Raw genomic sequence first — 14952 nt, forward strand, 5'->3', positions numbered from 1 at the left:
CTCCTGGACCCCGACTCCCCAGGCGTCCTGTAATCCAGTTCAGTCCTGACGCTAACTGGGCACCAGGCCCCACTGCCCCCCACATGCCTGCTCCTCTGGTGCCAGCTGCAAGGATCTGGGCCTCTGGTACCCACACTTGGCTGAAAAAAGTCGAGGGTTCCCACAATCCCTCGCCCTTTTCAGGTTCAATAATTTGCTAGAACTGCTCAGAAAACAGTTCACTTACTATTACTGGTTTATTATGAAGGATACAACTCAGGAACAAGCAGGTGGAAGGGAGGCCCAGGGCCAGGAGTGGAGGAGGGTGCACGGGCCTTCCACGCCCCCTCCAGGTGCACCACCCTCCCGGCACCTCGCTGTGTCCACCAGCCCAGAAGCTCTCCAGACCCTGTCGTTGAGAAGTTTTTGTGGAGGGTCTGTTATGTAGGTATGATTGACCAGATCATTGACGACTGTTGATTAATTAACTCAATCTCCAGTCTCTGTCCCCTCCCCAGAGTTTAGAGGTGAGGCTGAAGGTCCAGTGTAATCACGTGGTTGGTTTCTTTGGCAACCAGTCCGCATCCAAGAGTCACCTCATTAAGGTAAATTCTGGGGGTGGCTGAAAGGGGCTTATTAGGAATAAAAAAAGATGCCCCTATCCGTCAGGAAATTCCAAAAGTTTTAGGAGCTCTGTGCCAGAAACCTGGGACAAAGACCAAATATATATTTATTATATCACAGATCTGTCTGTGCCTTAGATATTTACCATCATATAATAGGGTCACAGTCACTGGAATTATGTGAGCTTTTCTTCTCCAAGTCACCAATTCAAATCAGTCCCAAGCTAATCCTCTTTGTTAAAGTGTTTGTGGTTTCAGCTTCTTGCCGTTAGAACCTTATTCTGTTCCTGTCTCTCTGTTTTGGTGCCATTTCAGATCCAAGCCAACCCCAGTCAGTCAGTGTTGACCTTGGAGGGAGAGGATGTAGCGGAGTTGGATAAGGCCATGCACCACATTTCCTACCTGAATTCACGACAGTTCCCCACACCCGGGATCCGAAGACTCAAAATCACCAGCGTGGTCAAGTATGTGCTGGCTTTTAACAATAGACCTGTCTTTGCTCAGTGACCCTTGAGGAGAAAATGTGTGTATTTAGGTTTTTAAGTCAACCCAGCCTCCCTTCTGTAAGGAAAGGTGATCTGTCCCTCGTTACCAGAAAGTTTAAGTGATGTTTGGAAGCACATTCTGGGAGTGGCCGGCGTCTTGTCCGCTAGGTGGTTGTGGAATCCTGTGGTCCACCTCCGAGCGCCTTTGTCTGTGTGGCTTGAGAAGCCGCCTCTTAAGGCCCTGACCCTTCCATCCCCTTCCTCGTTGGCAGGTGTTTTAACGAGGCCACCTGCCTCTCAGTCCCCGTGTTGGATGGCTACGTGATGGTTTTGCAGCCGGAAGAGCCCAAGATCAGTCTGAGTGGCATCCACCATTTTGCTCGAGCGGCTTCCGAATTTGAAAGTTCGGAGGGGGTTTTCCTTTTCCCCGAGCTTCGGATCATTAGCACCGTCACGAGAGAGGTGGAGCCCGAAGGAGAAGGGGACGAGGACCCCACAGGTGACAGCCTAGACCAGTCGCCCAAAAGTGGGCGGCTGAAACCCCACTGCTGCTACTTATTTCTTGGCCCTTTTCCTCTGTGATTTTGTAGACTTGAATGTTTTAATGCTGTTCTTGGGTCTGCTTCTGGAATCTGACCCGTGGGCTAGAGCTCATTATGATCTTTGGAAACCCACCTAGAGGGTCCTTTCATCTTTTTTCCAGCTTGACGTCAGTATCTGGGATGGCTCTGGTGGGTTGAGAGGGCAGGGGTTGCTGCTGTAGGGGTGCTCCTGCTGGCTGGACCCCCATTCTCGGGCCTTCCTGGTGGCTAGTCCTCCTAGACACATAAAGCACCCCCAAATCTTGAAAATGACTGTCCTGTACCTCCATCCGTGGTCCCTAAAAGGCCTCTGTGAGTTGGAGGATGAGCAGACAGGCTGTCGCTGTGAGCACCTCCCTGGGCTCCACAGCCTCTGCTATTTCCGGTTGGGCTATTTTTGCAGTTCAAGAGTCACTGGTGTCAGAGGAGATTGTCCACGACCTAGACACCTGCGAGGTCACGGTGGAGGGAGAGGAACTGAACCGAGAGCAGGAGAGCCTAGAAGTGGACACGGCCCGCCTGCAGCAGAAGGGCATCGAAGTGAGCAGCTCTGACCTGGGTGTGGTCTTCACAGGTGAGAGGCCAGACCCCAGACTGGGAGAGTGAAGGCTCAGAGCTCAGCACCCACCTCCTCCCAGCTCAGCAGCTGGAGAGAGTCCTGGAGGAGGTGGGAAAGGATGAGTGGTGGCCACGCACCTTCTCCCAGACGGGAGGGGGAGCACAGCTCTGCCTGGTGTCCGGTCCTCATAACGGGTGGAAGTTTGGGCGTGTGTGGTACCTGCCCCTCAGCAGGGGACGACGCCCCCGCAGTTGGCAAGCCAGACGCGCGGCCGGGTGGCTCTGGGGCCCGCCTGCAGCCTGCCTTCGCCCTCGGCCTGTGTCCCTAAGCTCAGCCACTGCTGTCTTCCCCGCAGGTGTCGACACCATGGCTAGCTACGAGGAGGTCTTGCACCTCCTGCGCTATCGGAACTGGCACACCAGGTCCTTGCTTGACCGGAAGTTCAAGCTCGTCTGCTCCGAGCTGAATGGTCGCTACGTCAGCAACGAGTTCCAGGTGGAGGTGGGTGCCGGGCTGTGCTGAGCAGGGCAGCAGCGTGGTGACCGGGTGCCTCGCTCACGGCCCTGATGTTTGCCAATGCCGATTTTTAGAGCATTCGTGTTTAGGTTCATCCTGGGGTGGGTTGCCTTTCCCAGCCGGGGGGCTGCTCCCCATTAGACCTGCAGAGGTTTGGGGGGACAGGTTATACACGGGGTGGGCTGGGGCCCAGCACGGTGCCCCCCCCTTCACAGGCTGCCTTAGCCTGAGAGTCAGAGGGGCCTCTGGAGGGAGGTGGTCAGGACCGAGTGGCGGTCCGTGCCTCGGGCTGAGGGGCAGGGTTGTTTCTTGAGATTTGACACTGCTTTCACCGGGGGAGCCGGGGCTTCTTTGCAGATGGCTGGCCCTGCCGTGAATAGATCCTTGGCGCAGGGCGAGGGTTGCTGCCGGCACCGGCAGGGCTGCTGTCCACTGAACATGGTCGTGGGGACTTAGGCCGCAATGGCCAGAGGGCACTCGTCCTGCTGGGACACCTTTCGTATCACTCGGAGCTTCTGTGCCCTGGAGAAATGGACCCAAAGTTACTCTCAGCAATTGAACGCCTCCGTTGTGACCCCGTAGCAGCAGAATTAAACTCACAGGGCTGAAGAGCCCATGAGTGTTTTCTTTGAGCCAAAGGGTAGCAGATTTGAAAGGAACTAAAGGCTCTGATTTGTGCTCTCTTTCACGTGGCTGTAGCTTTGGGAAAAGAGGGGCAATGTGGTGTGCCCGGGCTTCTCGAACCACCCGTGGTGAAGGGCCAGTGGTGGTGCTGTGTCTTCTCCAGTCTGTGGTGGATGAATTATTTTATTAGATACAATAAAAGTGAGCTATTCCAACAGCAGAATGTTCTTGGCTGTGTGACAGCATCACATGGTCACAGCAGCCTCCCTGGCCGCTTCTGTTCTTCTGTCTGCCCGCCAGCACCGGTCCAGGGCCCACTTCGGTGGTGCTGGTCAAGTGCATGTCCACTCCATCCGCAGACACATTCAGGCTGCCCTTGTGTCTCCGCTGCAGGTAAACGTCATCCACACGGCCAACCCCGTGGAGCACGCCAGCCACATGGCCGCGCAGCCGCAGTTCGTGCACCCCGAGCACCGCTCCTTCATTGACCTCTCAGGTCACAACCTGGCCAACCCCCACCCGTTCGCAGGTAGGCCTGGGACGCCCCTCCCCGACTCCTGCCGTGAGCTCAGCCCCCCTCTTCCCCCACCGCCGCTCGGAACAGCCACCAGCAGCCTGGCTGTTATTCCACGTCACACGAGGAAACCGGAGCACGGACGGGGCGGTGGGGGCCCGAACCCAGACTTGAACCCGTGCTGAGCCTTTTCTCGGAGCTCCTCCCGTTCTCTGGGGGGCGGACGGAGCAAGCAGTGGAGGCCGAGGGCACACGGCGGGTCGGGTCGGGTCTCGTCCTCACAGCCGTCCTGTCTCCTCTCCCCCGCAGTCGTCCCCAGCACCGCAACCGTCGTCATCGTGGTGTGCGTCAGCTTCCTGGTTTTCATGATCATCCTGGGAGTGTTCCGGATCCGGGCTGCTCACCAGAGGACCATGCGGGACCAGGACAGCGGCAAAGAGAACGAGATGGATTGGGACGACTCTGCCCTGACCATCACCGTGAACCCCATGGAGGTAGGCGAGGGCGGTGACGCCCCGACTGAGAACCCCTGCAGGCCAGGGCCCCAGGGAGGCTCAACTCACCTTCAAGCTCACATGCTTTGCGTGGTCCGCACCATGACCCCGCGTGGGCAAACTGAGGCCTGGGGGGGCCTGCTTTAGGGTCACGGTCCGGCTGTGGCTGGTGCCCGGAGCTGTGCTTCCCTTCGTCTTTGGTGAGGAGCCTAGTCCAGCCCCTCTTGCTGGGTCGTGGGATGTGGCTTCCAGCCGGTGGACAAACCCTGGGTCACCAGCTGGGGCGGGGGAGGGGCTGGATTCATCGCCTGGTCCCCGTGTCTCTCTGTCAGACATACGAGGACCAGCACAGCAGCGAGGAGGAGGAGGAGGAGGAGGAGGAGGAGGAGGAGGAGAGCGAGGCCGGGGACGAGGAGGATGACATCACCAGCGCCGAGTCGGAGAGCAGCGAGGAGGAGGGGGTGGAGCCCGGCGACCGGCAGACTGCGAGCCGGCAGCAGCAGCTGGAGTGGGACGACTCCACCCTCAGCTACTGAGCTGCGGCCGTGCCCGCCCGCCGTCGCCTTCCTTCCTGCTTCAGGAGGCTCTGCTGTCATCCCTGTGCCCACCCCAAGGGTCCACGATGTACAGAGTCATCCTGGCCAGTAGGTCTGCAGAGCCTCCCCGTCGCCGATCTCCGCCCACGCTTGGTGTATAGGACCATAGGCTCCCCCTTGCTCCCTCCCTTCGTCCGCCCTGCTCGCTCTTAAGTTATGTGAGGAGCTGACGCTCGCTCTGTGGCTGATGTCAACTCCAGCAAAGCTGCAGTGACTGGACTCCTTGACAAAGGGTTAGAGTTGCTCACTCCTACCTGGTAGTCCTCTTCTTTTTTTTTTTTTAAAAAAAAAGTTTTTATTTTTTCCAAACTAGTGCATGTATAAAATGGCAGAATGGGGTTAATATGTAGATGATGAACTGACTTTTTAATATTTTGTAAATAAATTGGGATTCCTCGTGTCTTTTGTGCTAGCATAATCCGGGACTGGATGCAAAGTGGAGCGGAGACACTGAGCGTGGGAGGGGAGGGACCGGAGACCCTGCCCATCCCACCCCGCCCCCCACCCCGCCCCAAGATGAGGAGAAAGGAGCACAGACATTGATCTGCTGCCCGGCAGGAGGGGACCGGATCAGGGACCCCTCTTTGGAGGCTGGAAACGGCCAGGTCTTTTCTTTGGGATTCTACCCATTGAGGGCTGCGGGGAGCTGGGGTCCCTGGCCATGTTTGCTCCCTTCTCCAAGGACTGGCATTTCCTCATGCAGGAACCTGGACTCAGGTGCAGCCTTGGGGTCCATACTGAATAGATGCAGGTTTCCTTGCTGGTGAGAGTATGTTTCGATCATGTGGATGGTGCAGACCCTCTGACCACTTGGTCTGGAGACAGCAACAGGCCTGGGGGATCCGTACTCAGAACCTGGCGGAAATGACGCCCAATGGCCTGAAGGCAGTGCTCGATTCCCCGAGCACCTGCGCCCCTCCTCCCCAGAGCCCCCGGGTGGGGGGGTGAAACCCATGCCCAGTAGGTGGTGAAGGGAGAGAACCGCAGTCAGGAGCGAAAACCCCTACAGCACGTGGTTTTTAATTTACGTGTAAATTTTTAGATTTCTAAAACTGGGGGAAAATAATTTTGAACACTGTTCTGTGATCATAACTGCTCGTTTCGAGGACACTGCCAGCTGTCCTGTGTCGTGTGTGGCCACCCCTCCATGTACTGTCACCGTCGCTGCTCTGTTTAGACCGTGGATAGACGCTAACACGTAGACGGGACCCTCCGCGCTGTCTGTAGCCGCCGTGGTATCACTTTTCAGATGTGTATATTGATGACAGGTCAGAAAGTGTATACATACAATAAAGTCTGTTCTAACTCCAGTGGGAGAGCGGTTTGTTTTTGGTCTTGTTTTCATTTTAATCCTGCGTCCTCTTGTTTCTTTCTGAGCCAAGAACATAACATACCAAGGATTTTATTTCTTTTAATCTGTTTTTACCTCTCATTTCAAGGTTTCAGACTGTTGAACCTACATCAGTTAGGCTGAACTCACCTTCCCCATACAGAAACATCAAATGATTTAAAAAAAATAGAAAATACGCTTCTCGTCAGGCACACAGGCCATGCACCCAACCGGCTATTGCTGTGTATATGCAGTGTGCTGCCCACACCACGAAGCACAGACTCGTCCAAATAAATAACAAGTAGACGTACACTCGGCTTTTCCTATTTCCAAACAGGTGGATGGGTCTGAGGAATTCAGCACTTAGTTGGGAACCAGAGTCTGGTCAGTGGGGCTCTGTGGGTGGCATGGATTGCTATGGGCAGTGCCTCTCGGCCACCTCTCGTGAACCAAGAAACAGAGTTGGCACCTGGACTCACTCTTCTGGAAGCCGTGCACCGGGGCTGCTGACAGGGCAGCTACTTCTGGCTCTGCTGAGCCGTGCAAAGCCTTTTGAGAGGTAAGTGGTGTCGCCCCTGCGGGTCCCGAGTCGGCTGCTAATACATGAAGCTCACCTGTGGGCTTCCAGAAGCCCAGGTTCTTAGCCCCATCTCCAGAGTTGGCTCCAGAAGGCTGAGGGGGGCCCGGGAACCTGCATTTCTCGAGCTCCTCAGATGCACCTAAGGCTGAGCCTGAATCATTTCCAGCTAAGTACCGTCAGAGGACAAGATGCCACCACACCCCTAACCCTCAAGCTTCTGTTGCCTGGGTACTGGGAGCAGGTTCTCAAAGGTGAGCGTTCTGGAGAGGAGATCAGGTCTTTCATGACCTAAAACCTGCTTTAGGAGGAGGGAGGTTACATACAATTGCACAAAGTACTCGCACCTGCTTGTGTCTTGATCCATGACCAGGATGAGCTAAATCAAGCTCAGGCCTTTTTAATGTGTCTCGACCAGCGTGCGCTATATGTGATGGGCGCTGGGGCCTTTCTCCCGAGCCGTAGAGGTTCAGTAAAGTAGTTTGGCTATTTTTTTTCTCACCCGCAAACAAAATCACTTTACAGCAGAGATGAATTCCCGTACCCAGGAGTCGCTTTAAAAGTGGAAAGCAGGGCTTCCCTAGTGGTGCAGTGGTTGGGAGTCCGCCTGCCAATGCAGGGGGACACGGGTTCGTGCCCCGGTCCGGGAGGATCCCACGTGCCGCGGAGCGGCTGGGCCCGTGAGCCGTGGCCGCTGAGCCTGCGCGTCCAGAGCCTGTGCTCCACAACGGGAGAGGCCACAACAGTGAGAGGCCCGCGTACCGCAAAAAAAAAAAAAAAAAAGTGGAAAGCAATCATCCCTGAATCTAGAGGGTACCCAGGCCTCCTCTGGGGGCTGCCCAGAACTCAGTCAGTGGAGGGCACGCAGGTGGAGGGGGTGAACAGGCGTGGGTGCCCTGTCTGGACAGCAGGTACCGGGTCACTGCCAGGCACCAAGACCGGTGTAGCACAGCAGGAGCCTGGGGAGGAGGCAGCTCCCGGACGGGAGAATCATCTCTGCCGGCTCCAGACCCACCAGCTGGAAGACTTGAGGTCACAGATCCTCGGCGAGATGCGGCCTCGAGGTGCCGGGTTCACAGTGTCTTCCCATCAAAGCCCAGGGCTTGGATGGGGAAGTGGGAGGACGGTGCCCCTCCCCACATTAGGGTACATTTCCATGTATGGCTGTTTAGTTCCCGAAACATTTCAAGTCATAAATAAATAACCAGTGTAAACAAAAGGCAGTTGTGTAGGTTCTTTCCCAAGGATGCCGTCCAGCCTTTCAGGTCCCGGAGGGTGGCCGAGGATGCCCGGCTCCCAAGACTGGCAGCTCGGTTGTCTCCAGGCCCAGGGCTTGGACGGGCTGCTATTGCCTGTTATCTTTGGACACGTTGTGGGCCAGCCAGTTCACTTTGGTTTTCCAGCTCTCCCGGAGGGCTTCGTTAAACTTCACCCGGAAGTGCTTTAGAGCCTCCTCCTCCGTCTTCCCCAATGCCAGAGAATCCTGAGGTAAGATGGAAGCAATGGGCGTCCCACGGAGGGGCCTGGGCCCTGCTCAGCAGGGAGCCCCCTCTCCCTGCACCTCCACCCTCTCTGGGCAGGTAACGCTCCCTCCTAAGAGAACTGCACCAAGGGAGCCAGGAGGGCGCCACCCAGCACCTCCCCCGGGAAGAGCTCTTCGTTCCGACCCCAACCAAGGCGGCCCCCGCCCCGCCCCATCCTCAAAATAAGATGCCAACTTGAGCCCGGAGGTCTTGGCCCCGAAGGCAGGCGGCTTGGCCTTCTCCACTGGAAGCTGGCAAGAGGAAGAAGGGAGGGAGCAGCTTCTTCCTAGGAACTCGGGGGCCATGGCCCCCCCCCCCACCTCAGTCCCCGCCCCAGCGTCTCATAAACTGAAAAGACGCAGGAAGGAAAGACAGTTTTTAACCATGGAGGGAACCCTCTTGTACAAGTGGAAACGCCCACAGCCTGTGGAGGACAGGAGGGTGGGCCAGAGCCGGTGGCTTCCTGCCAGACCTGGGTCCCAGGCCGGTGTGAGCACACACGAGTCAGGAGGGCCCTGTGGGTCCACCACGCTCGGGGGTTGGGGGGTGGTGCCTCGAGGAGTCCGGGGCTCCCTGGTCTCCTGCCTGGCGGGGCCCTGCCCTGGCGTTTACCTTGAGGTACTGGATGTCTTTGGAGCAGCTGAGCTCAGGCAGGCCTGCCGCCCGCATGAGAGCAAAGAGGTGGAGAAAGAGCAGCCCGTGGCGCCGCAGGATGGTGTAGGCCCTTTCACAGTAGCCCCGGAACCTGTAGTGGGAGGTCAGGGAGCGGGCCGTGGGTCCTCCCGTCCCCCTGCACCCCAGCCAGCCGGCCAGCCCGCCCTCACCCTGGAAGGAGCCGTGCCCACAGAGCCCCAGCGTCCTCTGACTGACCGCCCCTGGCACCAAGGAGCATCTCGGGGGTCTGAGGCACCCTCACCTTTCAAATTTCTCACTATTATTCGTCTTCCCCTGCTGGATCACGTGCACAAAGTCATAGGTGAGGATGAACGGGACTCGCTCACGGTTGATTCCAAACTTGGTCTTGAAATTCCCCAGAAAGTGGCCGAAATCAATGTGGAACAGCTGAGGGGAGGGAAGAGCAAAGACCCAAAAGGAGTCAAAAAGGAGGGTGCCTCACCCAGAGGAGCCTGGGGAGGGAGAGGGAGCTGGAAGGGCTTGGATAGGGGGCTCTGCCAGCAGCCGTGTGCAGAGCAGAATGGCCAGCGGGCCAGCACCGGGCGGCAGGCACCATGCTCATGGCAGCCCCACACCACCCCTACCTGCCCGTTCTCTCGGATCATGATGTTGTCGCTGTGCCGATCGCCGATGCCCAGCACGTATGTGGCCACACAGTAGCCAGCGCAGGAGAGGGTGAACTCCTCAATGGCTCGATCCAGGGCCTCCCTGGGGGGCAGGGATGGAAACCACGGCCACACCATTTTGCAGCTTCTTCTACCAAGAGGTGGTGTCTATGTCCCCTGCCCTTGAATCTGGCCTTGTGACTTGCTTGGACCAACAGAACATGGAGGAAGTGATGCTGGGCACCTTCCAGAGCCTGGGCCTCAAGACACCTTGCAGTTCCTGAACCTCCCCTACTGTCATGGAAGGAAGCTGAGGCTAGAATGAGAGGCCACATGGAGAGAAGCCTCAGACGTGCAATCCTCCAGGCCCAGTCAAACTACCAGATGAGAGCAGTTGTGTGAGTGATTAAAGCAGAAGAACCACTCAGCTGAGCCAGCTCAAGTTGCAGATTTATGATTTAGGCCCCTAAGTTCGGGGTGGTTGTTATGCGGCAATAACTAACTGATACATGTGGGAACAGAGACCTGACCCACTCCCCCACCCCCCCCCCCCACAGCATCTATGGGATGGCCCTCAGCTGAGCCAAGAAGCCACAGAGACAGTCAAAGTCCCTCCTCCTTGCCTTTGATTCCCGAGGTCTGCCTCTTGGGAAGGAGAGGGCATCTGTCCCTTGGGCCTGAAACCTACCCAGGGTTCTTGGACTTGAGCCAGTTGAGCAGAGCATCCTTGTTGAAGGCAGCCGTGGCCGCCATGTTGCTCTTGTTCAGCTGGATGTTGGCGATGGTGTCTGAGTGAAGCACCACCTCGATGAGGCCTGTGTGGTCCCCGGTGGAGAGGCAGCCGTAAGGGGTCATCCTAGCCAGGTGGGAGGAGGGGCAGGTGGACACAGTGGTCAAGGGCTGTCCCAGGGGCTTCTTGACCCCGAGGAGCTTAACCCAAAAAGGCTGCAGGAGACGCTACTCAAGTTGCTGAAAAGAGGAGGCAGGTACTAGGGGCGAGCCCTTGACTCCCAGGGCTCCAGGGAAGGTTCCTTGGAGAGGTCACACCAGCACCCAGGATGCAGAGAGGAAGAGTCGGCACCTTGGCTGAACTCATGTTTGCTCAGAAAGAAAAATCCAGGTGGCTTGGAAGATGATGGGGCAGGAAGCCAGGGATGCTTGAGGGAAAGGGACCAATGGAGGGAGACAGTGCAAAGGGCCAGGGCTGGCCTTCTCCACCCTCATCCTGCGGCCCTATCGCCTCCCTCACCCCGAGTTTCAAACTGGTCCCTGCTCTTCTTAGAAGAGCCAGTCTTTTTTCCAGCTGAGGTGGTAATGTCAGCTTTGACAGGGGACCCCTCCAACGGGGTATGGTCCTAGGCCTGGTGCAGGCACAAGTGGATGACGGGAGGGCCTCTCACCTCAGGTCCAAGCCCTCCTGCTTCCACAGAACGTCCATCAGCTGGATCATCTGCAGGGTCAGCATGTCCTGGCGGAGGTCTGTGCAGCCGCCCCCGGGGAGGAAAGGCATGAGTTTCTGGTGGGTTCTCCAATCCCAGCCATGCCCAGGCCCCGGAGCCCCAAGACTCTGTGTTTTCGTCAGCTCGCCCTCCAGGAGATCTGCCCCTGGCCCCCACTGCAAGGTGCCCCCGCCGAGGGTAGTATGGCAGGGCGAGGGGAAGCCAAGGCCTCAGCGGGTCCCTGCCCGGGGCCCGGCCTGCTCACCGTCCCCATTCTTAAAGATGATGCCCACGGTGCCATCGCTGCCCGCCTCCTCATTGCTGTACATGACCCACAGGGGCTTCATCTTGGAGTCCATGAAGGTGCACTGCTCCACGCTGCCGGACCAGACAGCAGTCAGCACCGGGCCCTCCTCAGGGCCTGGGGGGAGGGGAGGAGGTGGGGAGGCCCCGGCTGGGGCCTGGGGCTCACCAGACTTCAGCCAGCAGGGTGCTGGGGTCGAGTGGGGACTGCAGGTGGGAGAGGGCCTCCAGGTAGGTCTCCTGGCGCATGCACAGGTGCATCAGCTCCTTGGTCTGGGGCTTGGTGGTCTTCTGGGAGCTCACTTTGACGACGTCGTTCAGGGCTTTCAGCTTGCTCAGCGCTTCCCCCTGGCCAGGAGGATGGGAGGGCAGCGTGGGCAGGCTGGGAGGGGCAGGCTCCGAGCCTCGGCCTGGCCCACGCGGTTCTACAGGGGCCGGGGCAACTCTGCCCCAAAGCAGAGCCCAGGCAGGGGTGCGGGAGCCCCGAGCCTCACCTGTTTCATCAGCACCTTCATGTGATGGGTGCTGCCCCTGCAGTAGGCCTCCATGATGAGGCCGAAGCGCAGGGCCACCGAGGGCACGTGCATCTCGGAGCTGGAGAGAGGAAGAAGGGGCTGAGCCCCGCCTCGCCAGGCGGGGCCACACAGCCCCTCCCAGCCCCGCAGGACCCAGCCACCGAGGACACCCGGGCTGGCCGGCGGAGACGCGAGGCCCGCAGGCAAGAGGCCCCTCCTCCCCGTGGCCCTCCAGGTGAGTCCAGCTACCGCAGGTGCCAGAAGAGGAAGTGGCCGATCTTGCGATTGGCCAGGGCCCGGTCCAGCAGGAATTTGGTCAGCTCGCAGTCGAGGTAGGACTCGTACTTGAGCACCTGCACCAGCTGCAGCAGGTACTGGAAAAGCTCGTCGTCCCTGCAGAGAAGGGGGGCGGCTGGGGCCGGAGCTGCACGGCTCGGGAGAGGGTCTGCAGCTGGCGAGGGGGCAGGGTAGGGGCGGGAGGCCAGCCTCACCTGAGCAGGCCCCCAGGGGAGAGTCCCCAGCCAGCGGCTAGACCCGGGCCATTGGGGCAAAGCCGCCCTCTGAAGATGAGGAAGCCCGCGGGACTCACGTCAGTTTCCGCAGGGACTTGATGGCAAAGGAGCCCACGTGGCGGTCAGGGAAGCTGAAGTCCAGCAGCTCCAGGGCGCTCAGGACGGGCAGCTCGGGCCAGGAGCACAGCAGGTAGAGCATCTGGGGGGTGCCGGTGGTCAGGGCAGGGGGCGCAGGCTGCGGTCTGGCTCCAGACTCTGCCCCCTCCCCCGGCCCCGGCCCTGCCGCCCACCTGGGCCACGTCCTCGTGCTTGTTCCACTTGGTGACCAGCAGCAAGCGGGCCAGCGCCTCGGGGAAGTGCTCCTGGATCTCGTGCCGCATCTTCCACACCAGGTCCTTCTCGTGCTCGTACAGCTCCCCGGAGCCCCGGCGCTCCAGGATCTCCCGCAGCTGTAGCTGCTGAGGGGCACAGAGGCGGTGAGGGCTGCAGCCAGGTCCACGCCCCACCGCCCGCGGCCCCCAGCTCACCTCCTCCTCCGTGAAGCGCCCGTGCTCCCCATGCCGCCCCAGCTCTAGGATCTGCAAGAGCGACCCTGCTGTCAGCGGCAACCCCGGGGCCTGCGCCAGCCTGGCCGGGGGTGGGGGTGGGGGCCCGGGGCGGGCGTCAACACCTTGGCACTGCTGACTTTGTGTGCCAATGACTCTCAGTGGTGGGGACTCTCCCGCGTGCTGTAGGGCGTTTAGCAGCATCCCTGACCTCCGCCCATGAGATGCCAGGTGCATCTCTCCCACTGGTTGTGACAACCAAAAATGCCTTTGGACATTGCCCAAAGTCCCCTGGGGGGCAAAGCGGCCCCCGGTTGAGAATCACTGCTCTAGGACACATGAGGATTCCAGGGAGTCAAGGAAGCCCCCAAGCGTGTGTGGGCACCCAGCTCCCAGCCCGGGCAACTCACGGGGTGCAGGGACCATGTCCTGGGGAGCCCCAAAGGCAGGGTCAGGACAGTTACCCTTTAGCTTCGAGGTTTCTGGGCAGGGTGGGTCCTGCACCCCAAATGGCGAGGGCCCCCTCACTGACCTTGTCCAGGGCAGGGTAGTATATAGGGTGGGGGGCCACCTCAGGGAGAAAGATGACCAGGGCGGCTGCGCTCTCAGTGTTGGGGTTACTCCGCACGGTCCCACAGGGGTTCAGTAGCTCCCCTTTCTCGTCTGGATACAAGGACAGATGGGAGTTGCAAGGGGGATGTCATCACGTGTGGGACCCACCTCCCCAATCCCCTGGGCTCTGCCTCTCCCTCCTGGCCTGGGCCAACCTGGGACGGAGGGCCACATGTAGAGGCAGCGCTCGCCGGTCTTGAGCTGGTTCTTGTAATCAAACAGCATGAGGTTGGCCCAGGCGATGGGGCAGTCCTGGGAGAGAAACCGGGCAGGTCACAGCCAGCCGCCAGAAAGCCTCCGTTTGCTCATCTGCAGGATGGGCCCAGCCAGACCACGCTTCCCACCCTTGCCCAGACTCCCTTTGAAGCAGCTAGCAGAGTCAGTCACCCCTCGACTCCCTTCTGCTCCCGGATGCATCCCACTCTCGGCTTCTTGAGAAAGCCTCAAACAAACCACATAGGCCCTAGGGAGCTGGCCCAGCTCAGCTACGAGTGAGTCAGGGTGGCTCGGTGGTCGGTCACCACTCTGTCTCCAACTGGCTGCTGACTCAGGCCACCCCGCTCCCTGCAAGGACACTGCATTTGTCCTTCCAGGGCAGGGAGCTCCCTCCAGGTTCCCACAAGGACCAAAGGCCCAGATATTCCGAGTCACTGTGCTCATAAGCCCAGGAACGCAGCACCATCACATGGCAGGCAGGGGTGGGGCTAGCGTGCGCGCGCGCGCGCGCGTGTGTGTGTGCGTGCGCACACGCGGTGTGGAGAGGCCGGGGTTCACAGGCCCTCCTGGACCCCATCCCCAGGCTGCGTGCCAGCTGGGATGCTGGGAACGGTTTGAGCAGTGGCCCCGGGGCGGGCTCCGGGACTGGACTGGGCGCATCACGGAGCGCCTCCCGACCGGCCCCACCCACCGCCTTCTTGGACTTCTTCTTGGTGGAGCGAGCCTTCTTGGCCTTCTCGATCACGGCGTAGAGCGCGAAGCAGAGGCGGGCCATGCGCGGTAGGTCGCCGATGCTGATGTCGAACTCCAGCCGCTGCTTCCACACAGGCTCTGAGCACACGCTCACCTCCGAGCTGGACACCGTCTTGCACAGCGTCTCGTTGCCATGGAAGAGGCCGGCCTGCACCACCAGCTGGGGAAGGCGCGGTGCGGGTGGCAGGCGGCAGAGGCCCAGCCTCCCTCTCCCGCCCGGGTGTCCCTCCCACCTAAGGCTCGAATCTCCTCCTGAAAGGTCCTCATTTCACGTGGGTCTGAACCCTCCCCCGCCAGGTGCTTGAAGGTGGTCCGGAAAAGGGAGGGCTGGCTGCCTGAGGGAGAGGTGTGGTCCTGGGGGGAAGGGGAGGGCGGC

General features: G+C 59.5%; 2 protein-coding genes across 12 annotated transcripts in view; one reads left to right on the forward strand and one right to left on the reverse strand.

The window, feature by feature from the left end:
- The window catches only part of CLSTN1 (calsyntenin 1), an 80903-nt gene extending 73242 nt beyond the window's left edge, over positions 1-7661 (forward strand). For all 5 annotated transcript variants that reach the window (XM_029230196.1, XM_029230199.1, XM_029230197.1 and 2 more), the window contains 7 exons: positions 918-1066; positions 1360-1586; positions 2072-2242; positions 2583-2728; positions 3761-3896; positions 4191-4375; positions 4708-7661. In XM_029230196.1, the coding sequence (XP_029086029.1) occupies positions 918-1066; positions 1360-1586; positions 2072-2242; positions 2583-2728; positions 3761-3896; positions 4191-4375; positions 4708-4911 (1218 nt within the window). In that variant the 3' untranslated portion in view covers positions 4912-7661. The remainder of the gene's footprint in view (positions 1-917; positions 1067-1359; positions 1587-2071; positions 2243-2582; positions 2729-3760; positions 3897-4190; positions 4376-4707) is intronic.
- Positions 6369-14952, reverse strand: part of PIK3CD (phosphatidylinositol-4,5-bisphosphate 3-kinase catalytic subunit delta) — a 49966-nt gene continuing 41382 nt past the window's right edge. For 5 of the 7 annotated variants that reach the window (XM_029230188.1, XM_029230192.1, XM_029230190.1 and 2 more), the window contains 15 exons: positions 14515-14736; positions 13763-13859; positions 13528-13658; positions 12741-13028; positions 12528-12649; positions 12188-12331; positions 11918-12017; positions 11593-11771; positions 11386-11498; positions 11082-11160; positions 10370-10537; positions 9661-9784; positions 9318-9463; positions 9014-9146; positions 6369-8361 (listed from right to left, as the gene is read on the reverse strand). In XM_029230188.1, the coding sequence (XP_029086021.1) occupies positions 8224-8361; positions 9014-9146; positions 9318-9463; positions 9661-9784; positions 10370-10537; positions 11082-11160; positions 11386-11498; positions 11593-11771; positions 11918-12017; positions 12188-12331; positions 12528-12649; positions 12741-13028; positions 13528-13658; positions 13763-13859; positions 14515-14736 (2184 nt within the window). In that variant the 3' untranslated portion in view covers positions 6369-8223. The remainder of the gene's footprint in view (positions 8362-9013; positions 9147-9317; positions 9464-9660; positions 9785-10369; positions 10538-11081; positions 11161-11385; positions 11499-11592; positions 11772-11917; positions 12018-12187; positions 12332-12527; positions 12650-12740; positions 13029-13527; positions 13659-13762; positions 13860-14514; positions 14737-14952) is intronic. The other 2 variants (XM_029230194.1, XM_029230195.1) reach the window with 2 other exon arrangements.

The sequence above is a fragment of the Monodon monoceros genome, unplaced genomic scaffold (assembly GCF_005190385.1).
Source record: "Monodon monoceros isolate NGI ecotype Baffin Bay Population unplaced genomic scaffold, NGI_Narwhal_1 Super_Scaffold_18, whole genome shotgun sequence".
Taxonomy (NCBI): Eukaryota; Metazoa; Chordata; class Mammalia; order Artiodactyla; family Monodontidae; genus Monodon; species Monodon monoceros.